Raw genomic sequence first — 22,314 nt, forward strand, 5'->3', positions numbered from 1 at the left:
TCACGGACACTGCACACTATGCATCTGGCACACTGGAAAATACGGGTTGACATCTCAGTTCAAATACTCTGCACGTTCAAAATCACACGTGGTTCAGAGACAGAGGGGTGACTTTCTTGCCCTGGCACCCAAAGGCTGCTCCCTTCCTGACCACAGAATATTCAAAAATAAAACTTTCCAGGTTACCTCTCTCTTCAAAGTTCAGGGTGGGGAAGGCCAGAAAACTTCCCAGCAGGTCCTACACAGCCTCCCTCACGCCAGTAGCCACCAATGCCAGGGCCAGGAGGACTGATGCCACCTAGGCCACTAGCTGCAAAACCCAACTTCTCCCAAAAAACCACACCAAAACCAGCCGAGACACTTCCACGAGGCCCGGCACACGCAAACCATCGGCGGGCAGCCCCTGCCAGCCCACCTGCCCTCCTGTCCTAGGCCCACGCGCCATCTTTGCCGCCCCGCAGGCCCCACGCCACGTTGTGCCACGGCCGCTCTCCCACCAGCGAGCCGCCATCCTCCACGGGCACGCCCGGGCGGCTGCCACGTTGTGCCACGGCCGCTCTCCCACCAGCGAGCCGCCATCCTCCGTGGGCCACCAGCCGGGGCGGCGGGCGAGGCGAGGCGAGGCGCCCCGCCTCAGCACCCCTGCACTCACCTTCGGAGACCTCGAACTCGGCTGCTCCATTGAGCTGGTAGAGGCACCAGTCAACCGCGCTCTCGCCTGGGGGGCTGCCAGCTGGGCAGGGAGGAAAGGCAGAGTCAGTCGGGGCACCCGGGGCCGGCGCGGGGGAGAGGGAAGGAGAGAAGGGGAAGAGGGCGGCGGAGGGGCGAGGCAGAGCCGGAGGAGCGGGGGGAAGAGACGGGGCGGGGGGAGGAGGGAACGGAGGGAGAAGAGGGGACGAGGGAGGGCCGGGGGAATGGAGAGCGCTTCCAGATACCCTGCTTGTGGGACATGTGTGTTGCCCTCCGAAAGGCGCCCAGCGCTCTGCACTGTTATGTGCTCCCAGCGCCGGTAGCTCGGGGCGCCTCCTCCTTCTCCCAGTGGAGCGGGCGGCGCAGGCAGCCGGCGCTGCTCGGGGCGCTCGGGGAGCCGGGGGAGGGCGGACGGGAAGGAGGGAAGGCTCCGCCCGGAGCTCCCGGCGGAGGCGGCGCAGCCTCGCCCGGCCCCGCCGCGGCCCCGGCAGGTGTGAGCGGGTGCGGGGTGGCCCCAGCGCCGCGGCGGGGCCCGGGGGCTGCCGGCCGCTCTGCCTGAGGCGAGCCCCAGCCGCGGCGGGATGCGACGCCACAGCCTGGCCTTCCTCCCGGCCTCCCCCCGCGGCCCGGAGGCTCCTTCCCGCCCTTGGCTCGACTTCAGCCCTGAGCCCGCCATCAGGTGCCGCCGGGTCCCCCCGCAGCGCCTCAGCCTGCGGCGCGGCCGGCCTGGCGGGCACGGGGGGTGTCCCCCGCCGCACCAGGAGCTCGGACCCCTGGCGAGCACCGCGCACCAGCGCCTCGCCACCATCAGCCATGCTCGCGTCCCTACGGCCTCGCCCAGCTCGCCACACCGGCCGCCGGCAGCTGCGCTTCCCTCACGGCATTCGCCCCGGCTCTCTTACCATCCCTAGGCCGCGTAGGCTGGCTGACGGGTAAAGGTTGCAAATACTGCGTGAATTGTCAGGTTTTACATACGCTGAACCCACTGCAAGGCTAGAGGGTGGGTTTCGTCTGGTCTGTGGACCCCTGTGGATCCACAAACTGTCCTCACAGCGTCCCTGAGAGGTAAGTCGGAAAGCAAACCTGTTACCAAGTCAGCTCAAGTGCTCTGTGTAGCGACCATCGCCTCGCTGGAAAATGTTTAGGGGAATGGCAATTTTTAAAACACCGAAACAGTCAGCTAGAGCAAACTTACATTAATAAATGCCTTTATTCTTCCAGACATCCACCCCAAAACCGCTACAGGAGGGAAATGCAAAGGTATGTTAATTGTTCTGTTCCCAGGTGGCTTTCTTGGTGTTTAACACGACTGTGACTGCCTAACTTATAGCTGGCAGCATCCTGCCTACGTCTTCTGTCTTTTTGAGGTGACAGTGTCAGAGGCCCACGTATAGCACAGGTCGTGTCAAAGAGAGCAAATGCACTTTGTATGGGCAAATGGGAAAAGCTTAAGAAATAATACAGGAAGACTATAATCAAGCCATAGTAAGAGATTAGGAGCCAACAAGAGCATAAAATACCAATGTAGGCAGCTGTCATGGCACAATTACACTGGCTCCTCCATCTAGCTTTTTGCTACTTGTGAAATGGTATGTAAATGGTGGGGAAGCATTATTTTTGGCATAAATTCTACTCGCTATACCTACATTCATTTGTTTTTACAGCAAGCAAAGACCCTCCTGGCCCCTTTAGATGTGTAAAGTGGGCAGTTTGATTCAACTTTTCCTAATAAAAGTATTCTGTTCAAATATTTATATTCTTCTCCACTGCATCTAAGACCATGTCACACTGTGGCCTTTGTGAAAGAATAAGGAGGACAATTACACTTTCTGAAGGAAATAGGTTTAAAATGGGGAGTAACATTCTGCAAACATTCTCAGCTACTTTTAGAAACAAAGCAAAACACCAACACTTAAGCTTTCCTGGGAACTTCACCTAAATTGCAAAGACCATAATGCCTTCTGAGGTAAAAGAACACAAGTTCATTTAGACAGTGTGTGTGTATATATATCCCTAAGCCATATGTTTGCTGGATGTGCACTAGCTTTCTTGGAACTGAAAATGTTTAAGCTGACAATTTGGGGGAAAAAAAGAGAATCATAGAGCTGTATTAAAGTAAAGCTTCATCTAGCTGCTTACAGTGATACTAACTCCCCCTACAAATTACCTACAGATCTTGATTGCTCTTCATAACAAGGTATTATCGTAAATAAATTCCAGTTTTAGCCTCTTCTTTTTGGAGAATACCATATTAATTAGCAAATGAGGGCCCTGTTGTGGGAGAATCTGTTCATACTAGATTTATTTTTTATAAAATGTAGCAATTTTATGCTGTTCAACTCAGTATTACTGACTTACATAGCATTTTTCATTCTGGACTTCAAACATTTACAAACTTTATATGTTAAAGAATTCACCCAGCTTGGCATGTAATGCAGCACGCTTTTTTTTTTCCCTTTCTAAAAGGCGGGGATAGATACAAATCACATTTACAGTGTGTGATCTGTTTCTCCACGTATCTTGAATATTGAGATGGCTTAATTTGCACCCAAGTGCCAGCTAGTCCAGTATGAATTAATCTTTTATCAGTGTAAGTTTGTAGATGGACACTCTTAAGCTATTTGTGATTGTTTCCTTCGGAGAGATGACTGGTTTAACTAGGTTTGGAAACTAGTAATGCTAAATCAATGAACTTGAATGTGGGAGCAGGTACCACCTTCATCTGATGTCCTTTACTTTTGCACTGTTGGAAATGAGATAAGAGTTTGGTATGATACTTTTTTGTCATTTCAGGATTGTAACGTTAAAAGCATCTCATTTACTCAAACTAGAACTTAAGCAAGGTAGTCAAATTATATTACTGTGTATTTTAAAGAGGCAAAGTTTTTTAAAAATAGACTGTTTTGGCTTTTAATATTGCAATGATAGATTGGGCAGAAACTGGTGCAAGTGCACACAAAACTTCTGAGGAGATAAATAGTTTGGGCTACATTACCCTATAACATTTTTTAATTATGGGTTGGATTCAAGGTCAAGGTTGGATGGGGCTGTGAGCAACCTGATCTGGTTAAAGCTCTCCCTGCTCACTGCAGGGGGGTTGGGCTAGATGAGCTCTAAAGGTCCCTTCCAACCCAAAGCATTCCGTGATTCTATGATTTTTTTTTTCCTTTTTAGGACTTTATGCAGACACAAGAATCTACCTTTTCAGTTCTCAGCACAGAGGCCACCTCTTGCTAGCAGCGATAAGTCATAAAACCAATTTAAATGGGATCAGAAGGTCAACCGCGTAGATTTTAATCTTGCTACGACTTCAAAACTTCAGAGATGCAGACAATAATCCGTAATGAACTACTGTACCCTGAAACAAAGAACTCGCGTCCAGTTCAAAAGAATTTCCCCAAAACCCGGTGAGGCTGTAGGGTCACCCGAGGCGCCGTCCCCCCGAGCACGGCGGGCAGGGACGCAAGGTAACATTCTCTCATCTGACGGAAAACTGCTTTTGCTTCCTTTTTTTTTTTTGCACCGAAGCAGCTCCTCCCGGCGAGCGAGGCCGGGGGGCGGTGCCGGGCCGGCGGGACGCGGAAGCGCGGCGGGCAGCCCGCGGAGCCGCCATGCGCCCCCCGCTCCTCCTCCTGCTCCTGCTCCTCAGCCTCCTGCCGCGGGCGCGGGGCCGGGGCGAGCTGCGCGCCTTCGTGGTCGCCCACAGCCATATGGACGTCGGCTGGGTTTACACGGTGCAGGTGGGGCCCCCCGCGGGGCGAGGCGGCCGGGCTGGCCGCCGGGGGAGGGGCGGGGCGGGGCGGGCTTGCGGCTGCTGGGGCTCAGCCTCTCCGCTCCCCGGCCGCGGCCCGGCTCCCTCTGCGCCTTCAGGCGTGCAGAGCTGCCCGCGGTCGCGTCGCGCTGCCTGCGGGGCTCTGCCTGCTCCTGTCCTGCCGCCTGCCCGCCGGCGGAGCGGCGCGTCCGTCCCGGCCGGCGCCCCCGCGCCCCGCGCCCGGCATTTGGGGATCCCCGCACCCGCTCGGAGCTGGCGTAGTGAGCTTAGGGGCTGCGCCCGGGAATTTCGGGTTTGCATGTACCCGTGTTTGTTCTGCAGGGTGCTCCCGATGGAATTCTTTTTTTTCTTCTTCTTCTTTTTTAAGGAAAAACTTAAGTCTGTTTGATGGTGTGCTTTGATTAGGTGGCAGATTCTCTTGGTCTTTTTGTTTATCTTGTTACTGAGGATTTGGGGGTACTGGTGGATGAAAAGCTGGACATGAGCCGGCAATGTGCACCTGCAGCCCAGAAAGCCAACCGTATCCTGGGCTGCATCAAAAGCAGCGTGGCCAGCAGGTCGAGGGAGGGGATTCTGCCCCTCTGCTCTGCTCTGGTGAGACCCCACCTGCAGTGCTGCGTCCAGCTCTGGGGCCCTCAGCACAAGAAGGACATGGGCCTGTTGGAGTGAGTCCAGAGGAGGGCCACAAAAATGATCAGAGAGACAGAACACCTCTCCTACGAGGCCAGGCTGAGAGAGTTGGGGTTGTTCAGCCTGGAGAAGAGAAGGCTGCGAGGAGACCTTATTGTGGCCTTTCAGTACTTAAAGGGGGACTATAGGAAAGATGGGGACAATCTTTTTATCAAGGCCTGTTGTGACAGGACAAGGAATAATGGATTTAAACTAAAGAAGAATAGATTTAGACTGGATATAAGGAAGAAATTTTTTACAATGAGGGTGGTGAAGCACTGGCACAGGTTGCCCAGAGAGGTGGTAGAGGCCCCATCCCTGGAAACATTCGGGGTCAGGTTGGACGGGGCTCTGAGCAACCTGATCTGGTTAAAGCTGTCCCTGCTCACTGCAGGGGGGTTGGGCTAGATGAGCTCTAAAGGTCCCTTCCAACCCAAAGCATTCTGTGATTCTCTGATGAGCCAAAACCCCAGGAAAACTTTCTGTCTTGGGAGAGCAGGATCCCAGGTCCGCGATGGCTGGGGTAGGGTTGGAGCATAGTGCCTCAGGAGTGTAATAGCAAAGTAATTTTTGCTAAGTAAATGAGATGTGGAGCAAAATGAATCAGGTGGGGTGCTAATACCTTTTACATTTGTTAGTCAAAATCCTGAATTCTTCATTAGTATGAATCTCTTTAATTTATGTGAAAGATGCTGTGCATACTTCACTTGCTAGAGTAATATGGCATCAGATGTTTAAGAGTAACTAATGAAAAAGAGCTAATGGTTCACCAAGAAATCTCTGCTGTGCATGTATTTTGTCTTCCCTTTTTAGGAAAGATTAGTGAATTTCTCCCTTAATACTTCAAACTCCTACTCAGAAATTGCATAAGAGAACACAAAACTAATTTTTACTTTGGGTCAGTTAGTGGTTGAAGATCTCTTCTGAGAGAAATGAAACACATAATTGTCTTTTTTTTTTTTTTTTTTTTTTGATGAGATGCAATTGCTTGAAGCCTCAGTTCCTCTGCTATTAAATCACAAGCATCAGCAATTCCTGTAGTCATAACCAACAGAGGCTACCTGTGGATGCTTCCAAATGTTTCAGTAGTAAAGTGAAACCTGAAGGTAACTCTCTGTGGGATACTAATGTGATCCCAACCTATTTTATGTTTTTGGTTTGTTCAGTTATTAGGTTTCACCCATGACTGACAACATATTTTTTTTTAGTGTTTCATTTCTTCATTTATAATGTGAAAAATAAGCATTTTATTTATGATATCAGAACAGCAATCTTCATTGTGTGCTGGAAGTTATAGTATTGGTGGAGAATTCCAGCACTGGATGTATAATAAAACTTCCTTTTTTCTTCTCGGAGAAAGCTATCTGTTGCAATCTGGTAATAGCAATGGTACCATAACTTATGTGAGATGTGACATCTTGCTGACGTATCTTAAAATAGGTGTGAAAGACACCTCACCATTGTCTAGAATGCCGTACAAAACAATTTTTACATCATGGTAGACGTTTAAAATCTATTTTTAAATAAGTAAAATCTTACCTGGTTATTTATACTGGGTCACTGCTTATTGTTTCAGAGTATCTCATTAGCTGATAGAGGATATGAATTGGAAAGAAAATTCTAATTGTTGCTTGCAAGTATCCTGGTTTGTGAGAACAATTATTTTCAATTCTCACCTAGATGACTGGGGTTTATAAACTTTGTAGGATTCGGTAATATCTTACTGCTTAGTTCCAGTGTAGTTTGAGTCTGAATGAAGACTGACTTGCCTTAATCTCCAAAATATCTCAAGAAACTATTTTTGGTAAGTTACCACACAGAATGTTTTGATATTGTATTAAATTTGAAACGTCCTTGTTCAGCTCTTAAAATCTAGTGTACTCCACTTAACTATTAAAAGCTAAAATTGAGCCTGATGTTGTAATCATTGTACATATACTTGGATTTTAGGATGTATTGTTTGTAGCCAATTGCCAGTGAAAAATGAAAATTCCTTAGCAATCATTTGAGTGTGTCACTGTTGAGCATTAGTAAAAATTAAAAGCTATTCCCTTAGTTAAAATTTCACATTGTATTAAGCATCTAATCATAATCTTGATTTTAAAAAACCCTTAAGAACTGATTGAGAAATCATTGAACAAATAATTATTTAGATAAGCACTACAGTATTTTAAGCCATTCCTCCTACACTCAAATGTTTTCCCTTTTCTAATGACACTTTAGCATTTTTACAAAGATAGCTGGATTTCTGTTGTGGAAGGCAAGGGGTTAGGAAAAGTTAATTTCTGATTTGCATCCTGTCGTGGTTTAGCCCCAGCCAGCAACTAAGCACCATGCAGCCGCTCGCTCACTCCCTCTACCCCGATGGGATGGGGGAGAGAATCAGAGGAGTAAGAGTGAGAAACACTCCTGGGTTGAGATAAGAACAGTTTAATAATTGAAATAAAGTAAAATAGTAATGAGAATAATAATAATATACAAAGCAAGTGATGCACAATGCAATTGCTCACCACCCGCCGACCGATACCCAGACAGCTCCCGAGCAGCGATCGCTGCCCCCCAGCCAACTCCCCCCAGTTTCTATACTGAGCATGATGCCATATGGTATGGAATAGCCCTTTGGCCAATTTGGGTCAGCTGTCCTGGCTGTGCCCCCTCCCAGTTTCTTGTGCACCTGGCAGAGCATGGGAAGCTGAAAAGTCCTTGACTAGCATAAGCAGTACTTAGCAACAACTAAAAACATCAGTGTGTTATCAACATTCTTCTCCTACTAAATCCAAAACACAGCACTATGCCAGCTACTAGGAAGAAAATTAACTCTCTTCCAGCCGAAACCAGGACACATCACATCATCCCCTTATTTCAAAATGTAATTTTTGTATAGGAAACTTGCCGAAATTAAAGCTGTGGATTCATATTTTACATATCATGCCCATTAGTTTTTAGGTGGGTGAGAGATCTGTATGTCAGTTACTTTCAGATGTATGGGTATGTATTGTGGTGTGCATTCTTAAGCAACTACCAGTAGTATAAGTAGAAAAGTGTTACGGTTAGTGTTAAAATAACTGTGCTATAACATGCAGATAACTTTGTTACAAGAAAACACAGACATTGCAGGAAATTCTAGGATCTCTGCTGTTCAGATATTCTATATCACTTTGAAATTAAGTAAAGGGTGGAAGACTGGATCTGGTCAGCAGAAGTTGTTCTGGCAAGGATAAGTGTACATTAAGTATCTTGATCTGTGCAACTTGAAAATTAACGTGATATCGCTCATTTGATACCATACATAGGATTTAATAGTGTGATAGGTTATATGATTGATACAGCTGTCATGTTTGCATTCCAGTAAAATCCATAGGCATCATTCTGGAATACAAGTGGCTTTGGGAACAGCATAGACAGGATAGATGCACAAAATCTCACACCAGATGTTTCTCTGTCAACAGTCAGACTCATTCTGAGAGTCCTTTGCCATTTTGATTTTACTCTTATCTATTTTACATCAAGCAAAATGGAGTTATTTTTCATGACTGAAGCTTCTAGGGCCATAATAGTATAATTTACAGTATAGGTATCACTGTATTATGTTGACGGTGCACAGCCACAGTACAGAGTCATACTCCCTCTGAAGAAACAATTTCTGATAACTCAGGCCATCACAAGAAGAGCAGAAATGGAAGAATAAAGTGTGCGTGTTGGTTTTTTAACTGCTTTGGTGCAAAGTCGTATCATTCATGGCATTGTTGATTTAAGGTAAGCAATGAGGGACAGGGTAAGGTGTTCCCAGTACATCAAAAAGAAAGCTTGTGTTGGTGTCTGCTCATCTTGGGGGAAGCTATACCATGATCTAGTCAGGTCCCCAGTCAGAGGATGTATTTTTGAGCAGAAGGGCTGTACGTAGTCAGAGAGGACTTGGTCTTTCTGAGCATACAAGGGAAGCATGCAACAAATATGAGGTTTTTGATCTCTCTCTTCTCAAGCCCAATGAATTTTCAAAACAGCCCATTTAATATGGGCAAAACATAGAGTTTATTTTCTACATTGTTTTTTTTTTTCCCAGGAAAGTATGCATGCTTATGCAGCAAATGTCTACACATCTGTTGTGGAAGAGCTAATGAAAGGAAAGCAACGGAAATTTATTGCTGTAGAGCAGGAATTCTTTCGACTCTGGTGGGATGCAGTAGCCACAGATAAGTACAAGCAGCAGGTAAGTCGTACCAGAGCCAAACTTCATGCTAACAAAGAATCCACACTCTTTTCAGGGGGCAAGGAGGGGCAAAGTACTTTACCATTTGCTTTTTACCCAGGTCTTGTGTAAGCTGTCTCTGAATCTGGTACTTCTTATGAAAGGACATTAACTCTAAAGGCAGTTGCAAGAGGTTAAAAACCCAACTACAGATCAGAGCAGTAGGAGGCAGTAACCTTTGCACTGAAGACTCTACAATTCTTGTTTCATCAGTGACTTTCTTATTTGGGGGCATGCTAGTGTAAGATGTGGGTGATTCTGAAAGAGGCTGTACCAATATCTGTTAAAACATCTGAAGCTTATGAACTGCTGCCTAACACTGCTCACAAGAAGGAACTTTTTTTTTTTCCCAGTTAAGTACTGCTCAAAAACCTGCCATTTGTAAACAAGGAAAATGGAGCAAAGAGGTGACTGTAGATTCAACAGCAATAACTGTTTCTTGGGTTTGTTTATTTATAAGCTGTGATCCCTTTCAGTCTTCAGAGCTGTAATTTGAAGATTGCTTTTTCCTAGTAAAGACATTGTGAAGTTTTATTTGTTATTTCTTCTTTCCTCTGGTGTGAAACAAACATGCTGAAATCAAAGACTGGGCTGGTAGCTTAGCAGGTGATCATGTGTTGCATTGCAGTGCAAGTTGTTTAATTTTTGGACCCTAAAATCAGAGGGTATACAGGTGCAGCTTCTCGTAGGTACTCACTCAGGACTCCATGGTCTGTTTTGTTGTCAGGGTCCAGGCAACAGCAGCGTATTACTTACGGTAATTACTGCAAGTAATTTCTTACTTCACATTTCAGTTTGTTTAAAGTGTCATGTGAAAAAGACACCTCGTCTGTTTTTTTTTTTTTTTTTAATCTAGTCCTTCAGTAAATTCTGAATTTCCTGTAATATTTAGTATATAAATAATAGCTTACAGCCTGTGTGCAGCTGACTGTTGTGTGAGAGGTTTTGCTGTGTATAGGCAGTTCACTGTTTTTGTGTACACTGTCTGTGCACTTTGCCCATTCTTGCCTGTTGCAGGAAAATTTTCTTGTCTGTTTTTAATTAGAAAACTGTACTGTAAGTCTGGGGTGGGGGAATTAAAGAATGTAGCATAGGAACTACTTTGTGCAGAGACAGAAGAGGACTCTAACTTTCTAAGGTAAGTTGATCTTATTTCAAGTATGTTATGCTGCTGTAACCCAAATATAAAGGCCTGTGTTTCTGGTATCTGTTCTTGTTATTATGTGGAATCCAGAAGAGTAAATGTGTATCACATTTGACCTCAGTAGTGCAAAACTAGTACATATGATTCAACCTTTAATTTCCTTTAATTTCCTAGCCTAATTACTGGTAATTGTTGCTTTTACGCATTTTTAGTCAGTTCTCTAGTTACTTTATAGTTGCTTCTCTGAAAATTAAAATTATTAAAACCAAATTCCTCTTAAATCTGTGTGTCAAACATTTAATCTCTAATGATATTGAAGAGCTATGATCTTGCTCATAAGTGGCATGTTTTTAACATTAGCAAGTTGCAAATATTGGGCCTTGAAATTAGGTCACTCCAATTACTGTCCTGCTTTTCCACTTGAACTGTAGCATTAGTACTTTTCTGTAGTATAGGCTCTCTGGTTTTGATTTTGCCATTTTTTTTCTTAATTTAGTATTTTACTTGGAATACAGGATTTAATTCTAGTTTCTTTTGGAATGTCCGCGTTGGATTAGAGAGGTAGCTTTAAAAAATAGTAAAATGTACAGCCTGGGTACCGAAGCTGATTTTACAATTCAGACAAGAGAATATGTAGAAGTGAAATGTATTGCAGCAGTATTCAGCCAGATCTGAACCTCTTAGTTCTCAGTGCATGTTATTTCCACAATATTTTCTTGTGTGAACCATTCCTATCTCCTTACCCTGGCTTGATGTCTGGGTGTTTCAAGTAGGGGAAAAAAGATGTGTAGCCACTTCTGTCTGGTTTGTAGGGGTGAGCTGATGTAAGGATAGTAGTAGTTGTCCCAAGGACCCATATGTTCTGCTGTTATAGCAGCCTGCTGCTTGTAGTACTGCTGTGTCTGATTCCTTGGTTCTTCCTTCCTTTTGCCCAGTTCGGTCCGCAAAAGTGCTTGTCATTAGAGATACTGTTTTTTGGTTTTTTTTTTTTTCCCCTAGGATTGGATATTATTTAAATTACTTGAATTATTTTCCTTGTGTTTTCAGCCTCTCAGTGATTCCACAAAACTTTTATTTAAAAAAAGTTTCCATGGTCCAAAGTTTGGATCAGAGGTATCTTTTTTGGACATCCATCCAAATGGGGAATAATAGCCACAGATGCTTTTCATGTAGGTCAGGACCAGTTCTGTGCTGACACCAGATATCAGTTATCTGGTCTCCCAGCATGCTAATCAGTTGCCACAGTCGGCTGGAACTAATTTATGAATGCTGAGCCCTGAAGTGTTTTCACAACATTGTGAAAGAGAGAAATGATTATAATCAGAACTGACAATCTGGCATCATATCTGAGCAGACACAGGGGCATTCACTGAAGGTTCCTAGGGAAATAAACATAATAGCTCTGGAATTGGCATCCTACGTGACAGATTAGAAAAAAAAGCAAGGGGGATGGAGATTAAAATACATATTTATACAAACTTTCTTTGTTGGAACTTTGAGGTATCTTTGAAGTTCTAGGTAGTGAAGTAACTGTAATAAAACCAGAAGACTCCCTAAGGCCTCTAGAAAGGGACACAGGCTATTACTCCCTCCCTCCAAACACCATCTCCCGCTTCATCCAGGATATTTGCTAAAAGTTGTACTTGTCAAAATACTTGTTGTTTCTAGTGGCTGAAATTAAAAAACAAACAAACAAACCAGAAAAACCGTGAATGGTTGTAATGTATTGACAGTTTTTAAACTAGGAAGAAGAGACCAGAAATGAAGGTTAGCAGTGGGTTTATCAGGCAGGCAAACCTGCTACATGTGGAATAATTATTTCTTAATAAAGCATTCTGTCTCTCACAAGTTGAGCAGGGTGTCCATCCTCTGAAGGCAAGGTAGACGCATACAGAGTAGAAGGGATGCGTCTGTGGCCATGGTGTGATGGCACGCTCTGTCTCCCTCCTGCATCCCACAGGTCTCAGTCTTCAAACTGTTACAGAGGTAGTAGACTAAAGGAAACCCTGGGAGCCTGGCCATTGCTGCTTGTATGGGGTTGCATATTGCTCTCTCATCCAGCCACCCAGTCCCTTTCCTAAGCCAAGACACATGCAGCAGGAGGAAGACTTTGGGAGAAGCACTGGTACCTTCTGTTTTAATCTTCCATCTCTGGTTGCCTTGAGGCAGGATCCTAGGCTGCTGCCTGTGCAGTGTGTGTGGACGGGTCTGGTGTTTAGATAGTGTAAATACACTGTAACAGCCCTGCTGAGAAACACCAGAAGGTCGGGGTCTAGCTGGCAGTGCATTGCTCCTGCTTGCTGCCTGGTTTCAGTGTAAGCTGGGTAAATCAATACACTGTACAGTGCATTAATATGGTTTTTTTTCCTCCTCCTTCTCCTTTTGCTAGCACTCAGTACAGACAGCCTTTTATCCCACTTCTGTCCTTCTTGACAACTGTTGTGTCTAGGTAATGTGCTGTGATCTGAAATGAATTTGCAGCCCTTTTGGATAAGACTGAAATGATGTTTATGTTCTGTGTCTTAATTTCAATATGATAGGTCCATCAGTTGCTTCAGGAGGGACGATTAGAATTTGTCATTGGAGGGCAAGTGATGCATGATGAAGCTGTGACACTAATTGATGATCAAATTTTACAGTTGACAGGTATGCATATTTGCATTTAACTTTTATTTTTCATTGTTATGACTTTGGGGGGGTTGTTTGTTTTTCATTTCTCTATCCCAAGATTGCTATTATTTTCTTACTCTTGAAGAATTGATTAAAGCATCTCGTATTTTTTACTTGCTGGTGGGTTATCTGTATAAAAATCTTTGCTTTAAAAAAAAACCAAGCACAACAGTTCTGCAGTAAGCAGAAGAGTTGCTGAAAGCTGGCTTGCAGTTTAATTTATGTCAGTTATAAACTCCTTTGGAGCAGAGGCCTTTTTTTGTGTGTGTATGTGTGTGTTTGAGAGCTTAAGCTCCTGGGAAGATAGTTATGGTGAAATTGAGGGTACGAAACGCTCTGGAGGAAAATACCTGGTAGCAATTCAGAGTGTGGGGAGGTTGTATCGTTTAGGCAAAGTCTTCTGCAGAACATGGGCCATAGAATGTCACTGAGGTCATCTGAACTTGGTTGAAAGACTTGCTTGATGAAGAAACGCCCCATTTGTAATCATTGTCAGCAGCCGCTGTTAGAAATAGGTGTGTATTTCCAAGAGATGCACTATTTCCCATTTTAATCTTCTAGCTTCTGTTTCCAGCCATTTGTATGTTACACCTCTCCATCTCATGGTTTAAAGAGTCTTTTAGCGTTCAGGTTTATCTCCATCTAGTTAATGAAAAAAGAAGCGGGATAAATCATGCCACTGCTGTGCTGTAGATGCCTATAATATGCCACGAGGGAGTAACATGCTTTTTGGGGGTAGGAGGGGATGTATTAGCACCATCTGTCTGTCATGGCTGCTATAAACCCTGTCTCAGGACTACACTCTGGGCAGCTTCCTGCATGGGCGAGTAAGGGGTCAGAAACACTTTTATCATTTGCTGAATTTGACTGTGCAGCACCACTGGCCTTGTTCCTTGCTTGTCAGTTTTATCAGAAGTGCAGGGATAGCAGCTGCTTTTGCATCTCAATGAGTCACCACATCACACTCTGGCCAAGAGGAGGAGAGGGGATGAAAATTTTTTTTTTTTCCTCAACTGACTGCTGTGTTTAAATGTTGTTATATGGGCTTAGTACACCAAACCCAGGACTTCTCCAAAGAAAATACTAATATTGACTAAACAGTCCTGTTGTTAAATGCAAATACAGCTTTTTCTTTCATTGGAGTTAGTTGCAAAACCCATTATTTCTAATTTAATTTTTCATTCTGTGTGTAAACATAATTTTTTAAAAAATGAAAATTCAAGTTTTGTAATTTGTTCAGCAGGAACAAAAGTATTAATATATTTTAAACTTTTCCATTTGTTTTTCCTGAAAGCACTCTGCTCAGTTTAAGTATGAGTACATACAAACAAAAAAGTTTCTTTGCACTGTGTGTGGAGTTCATCTTGAGAAGACAAAGCCAGTGCAGACATTTGGGGTCTACATTTCATGTACTCTCCTGTCTATCCAGCTAGCTGTGTTTTGGAAGAGCCTAGCAAACTCTGCCTAAAATGTGCTTCAGTCAGAAGAGTTAAAATAAACACATTGTCTGTGAATATTTTTACTAGAGAGGACATTAACCATGGGAAAGATGAAGTGAAAAGAGAATGCCTTGCAGTCTCAGTTATTCAAACATCATATTAAAATTTGGAATGGAGTTAGTCGAAAATGGGGAAGATACAGTTGTATTTTGAAATAGTTCTGAGCACAATTCCAGAACTATGAAATTAAGATCAGCAATTTTTTTTTATTATTATTATGAGGATCCTAGTGCGATATACTACAGTTCTGAATAAAATCGACTGCTTAGCTGGCTGTTTTACTTTTATGTAAATAGTTTGAGTTTATTCTGTTGTCTGGTCTTTCCCATTTGGGGGTTTCTTTTTTTGAAACTCATTTCAATACAAAATTAATAACATTGGTTGTAAGTAACATCTTGTATCAAGATTGCTATTAACCTTTGGCTTTTTTCTTTTTTATGATGAGGGTCATATTCATACTAGTTTTGTTTACTGGATGGCTTCCCTGTCCCTTTGTCATTGATAAGATACTGAAATTTTCTGAGAATGGGTGGTATGATTTGAGCAAACACAAACTAAAACCCGGTATGTTGTTTTCATGCAGACTCCAACCTGGCTATTAGCCTTAACCTAATCTGTATCTAAGTACTTTTTCCCAGGCCCGTCTCTAATAATTCCTCTTTGTTATTCATCTTTTATGATGTTAATAAGTTATACTTGGCATAGCAAAATAAATATTGTCAGTGTGAAACTTTCTGCCGTGAATCATTACATTCCTGAAACTTTAAACACAGCAAGAAAACAGCAAGAAAGAGCTATCCTTTAAGTGCTTATCTGTAATACTATATGCCTATTAAGTTTGTAAAATGAACTTGTAAAAGCGCTCCTAATGTAAACAAATTTTGCTTTGCAGAAGGCCATGGATTTTTGTATGAAACTTTTGGGATCAGGCCTCAGTTTTCTTGGCATGTTGATCCTTTTGGAGCTTCAGCTACAACACCAACTCTTTTTGCTCTGGCTGGTTTTAATGCTCATCTTATTTCTCGAATTGACTATGATCTGAAGGCTGACATGCAGAAAAACAAGGTAAAAATACCCTTAGAAATGGAACTCATTGCCAGTCTCTACTTACAGTAATCTAAACCATGACATTGAGATAAGCATACTTCTGATCTGTGCAAGAAAATGTAGGAATTTCGTCTCTAAATGTGACCTGCTGATTGCATGTGGTAATAATGAAATATATTGAATCTGTGTCATATGGTCAGTAATGTCTTCATGACTTCTGGTCAAGGATAAAATATAGTCTAGCCTGGAGAAGACACAAAATGCAGGCAGTTGGACAAGGCATAAGTGGACATTGAATTAGGAGTGTTGGAACTGGAGGCATCTAGAATGTGTTTCACCTTCCCTTGAGAAAATCTTAGATAGGTTGGGGTTTTTATAGACTGTTTTAAAGTGTAGTGTGTATGTTTGGGTGTGGTAGTTGTCACGCCTGGAACATTTATTTGTGCCTGTAAAAGTGATAATACTAGGTCAGTTAGGGTGGAATCTAATAATTTTTTTGCTGAATTCAGGTTTTGTTTCATGTGCTGCCTTCTGTCGCACAGTGTCCCATACACAGTAAATGTTTTTCTTTTCATATAACAATGTTGGACTCTGATTTGTCATCAATTTTACACACTAAATTAAGTGAAAATAAGGGGCTTTCACTAGTGTGAGCTGGGCATTAAGCATTTTTTATAAATCTTGGGTGAAACTCAAGCATCTCTGAAGAAGACAACAGAATTCCTGTTGAATTTGGTGAAGCCAGGACCTACCACCTTATGTTTGCAGTGAATTGTAGTACTTCCTTTCTGCTAAAATCTTTTATGAGCTTTTGACAATCTTTTCCCATCTGATTTTTTTTTTTTCTGGGACATGACAGTCTGGAGGCTTCTAAAACTGTAAAAATTCTGTTTCAGTTGATTTAAACTTTCATTCCCACTGATTACAGTGCATTCCAGACGACGTCTGGATCTTTCCTAGCCTTACAGGTGTTCAACTTCCACTGAAACAAGTGAGGTGTAATCCCTGTGATAAGCTAGGCTTACATCTGGATTTTAGCAGTATGCTAGCAGTGTGCTGCCTCCTCTCATTTGCCATCAATTTAAACGGAAAGAAGCAACACTATAGCCTCCTGTATATAGTACGTGACCTTGCTTGGGGCACCGTTGGCTGGTCTTAAGTAAAACCACTTAAAGTATTACACGTGGTGGAAGGGAAGATGGGCACTCTGAAGTCTTAAGTTGTTAGTGATGTTATTTCTGTGCTTGTCATGAAGGGTAACGGTTTCTTACCTTTTTTTGTTTTCCAGAAGCTTCAGTTTGTATGGCAGGGCTCTCCTTCCTTATCTGAAAGACAGGAGATCTTCACCCATGTTATGGATCAGTACAGCTACTGTACCCCATCGCAAATACCTTTTTCAAACAGGTCTGAGGTTTTCCCATTTAGGCAGAAATACTGATCGCTTCTGAGAGTTTATATTGTTGGAGTTTAAGCATTTTCTTTGACTGTTTTCTTTCAACAGTATTCTACTGCTTTCTCCTGACCTGCAGTAGGTCAAGGAGTTCTCTAGACTTTGTAGATCTGAGTCAAAAAGTGACACTTACTACTGACAGGCATTAAAAATACTTCAAAAGATTGACAGACTTTAAAAATAATGTTTTCTAGCACCAGGAGGCTTGGAACACAGGTACAGCTTTCATCTGCGTGTATATATATCATGTCAGTCCTTATCAAAAAAATATAGAATAAAAATGTGAAACAAATCAGTTGCTATAAACAGAAAATGTCCAAAGCAGGACTGGGTTTTTGGTTCACCGCCTGGAAAGTTAAGATTTAAAAACTCCAGGAAGCTCAATATTGACTTGGCTATTGCTAATTGATTTTCTGTGGGAGATTTTCAGCATTATATTGGGCTGAGATTGTGTATATCATCTGTGTATGAACTAAAGCAACTAAAATTTTCCATTTACTTTGTGAAAAAATCCAAGAGCTTTTGAAAAATTTATTTTGCTCACTGGCTTATCCAGTAAAAACTTTTTGTAAACGAAGTCTACTTGGGGGAACATCCTCATTGTTACAAAGCTTGCTCTTTTGTCCTACAGTTGCTTTGTTCTGTGCCAGTAAGCTGCAGAGACTTGGAAGATGCACAGTGGGAAAAGAAAACTGGACAACCTTTCCCCTACCTCCACCCCCAAATAAACACTAAAACCTAAACACTAGAAATGACTATAAACTGAATTTTTTTGCTTCTTATTCCCTGTGTGTCTGCATTTTATCCCAACACCTTTTGACGTGTTTTTCCCAGTTGAACAAATCGTGTTTATGCCCTATTGCTTTCTTTTTCTACTTAGATCAGGATTTTATTGGAATGGAATTGCAGTTTTCCCAGATCCACCAAAAGATGGTGTTTACCCAAACATGAGTCTCCCTGTTACAGATACTAACATCCATCTGTATGCACAAACCATGGTGGCAAACATTAAGGAGAGAGCAGGCTGGTTCCGAACAAGTGATGTTTTGTGGCCATGGGTAAGTGCATGATCAGCATTTGCTTTGGAAGTGGCAAATACACTTACACTATGAGCAGTAGGTAGGTGGTACTTTGCTACAGTGTGTAGTGCAAAAATGCAGGTACAAACCATGTGTCAGTAAAGTGGTTTTCTACTAAGTGGGGCCCAAATGTCTGATTAGTAATGTTTTTTAAAAACTAGAACTTCCTTGTACAGTCTGCCAGTTGTCTGCCAAGTCTTCCACCCTACTTAGTATAGAAAGAAGTGTGACAAAATTGTAAAGATAACCTCTTGCGAAACTATATATTGCATATTGCTTCCTTTTTCATCTCCTTGTTTTGTCTGTTTAAATGATCTCTTTACATAACTGCTTAGCACAACATAACTCTATGTTAACAAAAATGTTAACATTACAAGAAAACATATTACGCATTAGGTAGCGTCTTTTCTAATTGATGTGTAATCATTTTCTTATACAGTCTTTGTATTTTAGTTAGAAACATAAACATATCCCAGCTTGGTCATTCAAACACTTTTTTCAGCAATATGCTGTGTTAATTACATCCTACGTATACCCCTAGCACTGATAATGCTCTCGCTATTTTTAAGTCCTTCGAAAATAATAACTTCACCTAAATGGAATGTACAGAATTTTGATGGATGCTGTAGGTCTCATAATTACAATATTAAAGGATGATGTGTGTTCTTAAGGTGGCTATTTCATCACAATGTCTGTTGTTGCAAAGAGAACAAACATTTTCTGACTGATGCAGCTTTGAGTCACTGATTTGTTTTTCTCCTGTGTTTGTGACACTGTTGCTTATATTAATTTTTTTTTTTTTAGAGGGTGAGAGGAGAAGTAGGATATAATACTTGGTAGTAGTGCTATAGCAAAAGTTATGCTGAAATGGGGAGGAGGGAGTTTTGAATAGTACGAATAAATTCCAAATGTCTAGATCCAAACCTGCAGTTTTGCAGTAATGTGAGAAAATTTCAGTCTCTGACTTCCTGATTTCTGTGCTTGTGACAATGAGCTTTAACAAAGTAATAAAAGTTTGTTACTCATTCATAGTGCTATGTAAAGAAGTAGAGAGAAATAGATATACGGATACCTCTATAGTTAAGCTTAGCTATTTTTTCATTGCAAGTAGTTTGGAGTACTTGGATGTTTTTTTTTTTTTCCCCCTTCAGTTAAAAAATGAGGAAATACACATCTTCCCACATAAGGTCAGACCTCACATCCAGACTATTGGCACTTTTGTGATGAGTTATATGGACGAACAAGTGTTCATTCATGATCTGAAGCACCTGGTTGTGCAGGAGGAGGCACTGGGCTGTAGGGCAGTGTAAAAGTTCAAACCTGCCTCTCTAGAGGCCATAGCAGCAGATGTAGCAGGGGGTGTGGAATTCTCTTCAGGGCTGGAACTGATCCTTAAGGTGTTTTTTGGCCACTGTGGTTGAGCTAACTGTACCATAATGTACAGCGTTCCTTTGCAAAGTTTTGTTCAGGTAGTGAGTGGATGTGGTGACCAACTACAGCAGGTTATCCTGGATATCCTTGTTCTACTGAACTACAGCGCTCTTCAGCTACTATGTTCTGTGTCAGTGTGAGTGGAGTCTACCAGCCCAGCACATCCCCTTCCTTTTTATGAGGAAGTCTTCTTGGATCATGAGTGAAAAGTAGTGCTCTAGAAATGTGAAGTATTTTTGACTGGTAAACATATTACTTCTTCCCCAGAAATTTAATTGGAATCAACATTAGGATGTCTGGTTTGCACTGACTGCCGCACTTTTCAGTATTTGGTTTGATACGTTTTAGTAGCTCATTCCAGTTTGAAGTTGTTTTCCAGTTTCTGCTATACACGTGCAGAAGATCTCTGGGTATCTCAGAAGAACTTTTCTGGTTTGGAAGTAGAATTTCCACTTTTCTGATTAGTGACTTACCCTGTTCGGTCTGAGGGACAGGCATGTGCACTAGGATTCATAAAGGATGTGACAGTGACCTTAGTTGAAACACCTGTAAATGGGGAACGGATGGGGGTGGCACTCATACCTGGGAAAGAGAAGGGAGAGTAATTGCCTCTGAGTTAACTGAACGCATCAGGTTCAACTCATTGATGAGCTGAATGGGTTCAGCTCATCAGGTAAAGGTTGGGGTAGAAGATGGGATTGCAAAGAAAATAGGGCCTCCTTGGCCATTTCTTCAAGCATCTGCTAAGCTTTGAAGACAAATTACTGAGAGCATCTTTATTTTGAAAATGAGATCAGGATTGACTTGGGCAATCTTTTCTATCTCAGGCACAGAGACATAAAATGAGGATGCATTAAGCTGGTGTCAGTGTTGGAAGGCTTCTATTAGGCCTTTTTATGTGGAGGTTTCTTAGCATGTTATTGTGCTTCAGATCAGTGCCCATATTGTAATACTGATACTATAAGAATACACGTGGTGGCATGGCTGACTCACTCTCATTTTCCTGTTCAGCTACTGTAGTTGAACAAAGGCATGCTTATTTATGCCTGTTTTTAACTGTTTGTACATGCAGATAGTCTGTATTGAGACACCTCCAACAGAAGGCAGAAGTTGTGCAAGCATGCTCAAAAAAGAAGAGGCATTAGTACACAGTGTATCACCTCTCTTAACTATTTGGATGAGCATCAGAAGTACTATAGTCTACTGTTGTGATGGGGGATCAGCAACACATTGTGTGACATTTGTACTACAAGGATCTCTGTCCAGATTGTTTTGTTTCACATCATGTCCGCAGGACTTCCTAAAGCTGTAAGCATTCTTAAGAGCAGAAAATAAGAACTTCCTTATTTTCTGCTAAGTGGGAGAAATGCAGCGTGAAAGGAAACAAAGGTCATCTTCCCAGGCATGTACGCATGCATTTTACAATTGCTACCACAAAATTTCATGCTCTTGCACAATATGGTGTGTCAACACACTTCTCCCTATCTGTAATGCTGGTTGGTTATTAGCTGATCTGTGCAAGTAACCGTACCCATTCTTGACATTTTTGTAACAAATAACTTTTATATGGCTAGTTGAGATCAAAAGAAACACCACTTCAACATAGACTAGTGTTAAAAAAAGATCCTTCTAAATTACATGACCCGAAGTCATTTGGCTGTTCTGTTTTCTGTATTTCAGGGCTGTGACAAACAGTTCTTTAATGCATCTGTTCAGTACTCCAACATGGACCTGTTGTTGGACTATATTAACAAGCATTCTGATGAGTTTGGAGTGACTGTCCAGTATGCCACTGTTGGTGATTACTTCCAAGCAGTTTATGGCAGAAATCTTACATGGGAAATTCGGGACTCTCAAGACTTTCTTCCATATTCAACAGGTAATTAAGTTCACAGCTGCATAATGTTTGCCTCAAATGTATGTATTTAAAATTTTAATAAAGGGAAATTGAGAAAATTAGAAATACAGTAAGAAGAAAAACACCATCTCCTTAGCATTTGTTTATACTACCAAGTGTCATTAAATAGACAAGTTGACCCCGGCTTAGTGGTATAAGAAAGATGGTAGGGCAGTGGTTGGAATATTTCTTTGGGACCACTGGAATCAATGGGTGGAGGAAGAAACCCTGAAAGAAAGAATACAGACACAGGCAAACTTGGCAAGAAGCTGAACTTGAGGTTTTTGTTTTGCTGTCTTTTGAATAACAATAGAGAGTGCAAAGGTAAAACCAAGCACAAGGTATATTGATGAGTGTGTAACGTCATCCAAATTTTTTTAATGACCTGAAGAAATGTATAGATACTGCACTAATCAGGTTCTGTTACAGTGAAAACAGTGAGCAATGAGATAAACCTGTAGGCCTAGGCCACCTGGCTGAAATTCACTGAGATATTTCAGTGGATGGATGAAGGAAAAAAAAGACTGTAAAGTATGTAACACGCTGCGAACTGGTTAGCAAACAGCAGTGATAGCAAAGGTGCTTTGCAGAGGTGTACCAGCACAACTAATACAAGTCACCTCTCATGACTTTGGAGGGGTCCTGTCTGATCTCTCTAAAGCTGAGATCCTAGGACTCATTCTGCTTCAAATACAGATTTTGAGTATTTGTTTCATG

The 22,314-nt window shown here is 42.2% G+C and overlaps 2 protein-coding genes across 2 annotated transcripts in view; one reads left to right on the plus strand and one right to left on the minus strand.

Annotated features, from left to right (window-relative positions):
• PPP2R2C (protein phosphatase 2 regulatory subunit Bgamma) overlaps nucleotides 1-951 on the minus strand; it is a 202,075-nt gene extending 201,124 nt beyond the window's left edge. Inside the window, exons 1-2 of the mRNA XM_075708969.1 lie at nucleotides 936-951; nucleotides 653-733 (exon numbers count right to left, since the gene is read on the minus strand). Of these exons, the coding sequence (XP_075565084.1) occupies nucleotides 653-733; nucleotides 936-951 (97 nt within the window). The remainder of the gene's footprint in view (nucleotides 1-652; nucleotides 734-935) is intronic.
• A 3,335-nt stretch (nucleotides 952-4,286) lies between these two features.
• Nucleotides 4,287-22,314, plus strand: part of MAN2B2 (mannosidase alpha class 2B member 2) — a 34,105-nt gene continuing 16,077 nt past the window's right edge. Inside the window, exons 1-7 of the mRNA XM_075709122.1 lie at nucleotides 4,287-4,430; nucleotides 9,195-9,341; nucleotides 13,065-13,170; nucleotides 15,586-15,758; nucleotides 17,029-17,144; nucleotides 18,071-18,248; nucleotides 21,381-21,579. Coding sequence (XP_075565237.1) covers nucleotides 4,302-4,430; nucleotides 9,195-9,341; nucleotides 13,065-13,170; nucleotides 15,586-15,758; nucleotides 17,029-17,144; nucleotides 18,071-18,248; nucleotides 21,381-21,579 — 1,048 coding nt within the window. The 5' untranslated portion in view covers nucleotides 4,287-4,301. The remainder of the gene's footprint in view (nucleotides 4,431-9,194; nucleotides 9,342-13,064; nucleotides 13,171-15,585; nucleotides 15,759-17,028; nucleotides 17,145-18,070; nucleotides 18,249-21,380; nucleotides 21,580-22,314) is intronic.

The sequence above is a fragment of the Pelecanus crispus genome, chromosome 4 (assembly GCF_030463565.1).
Source record: "Pelecanus crispus isolate bPelCri1 chromosome 4, bPelCri1.pri, whole genome shotgun sequence".
Lineage (NCBI taxonomy): Eukaryota > Metazoa > Chordata > Aves > Pelecaniformes > Pelecanidae > Pelecanus > Pelecanus crispus.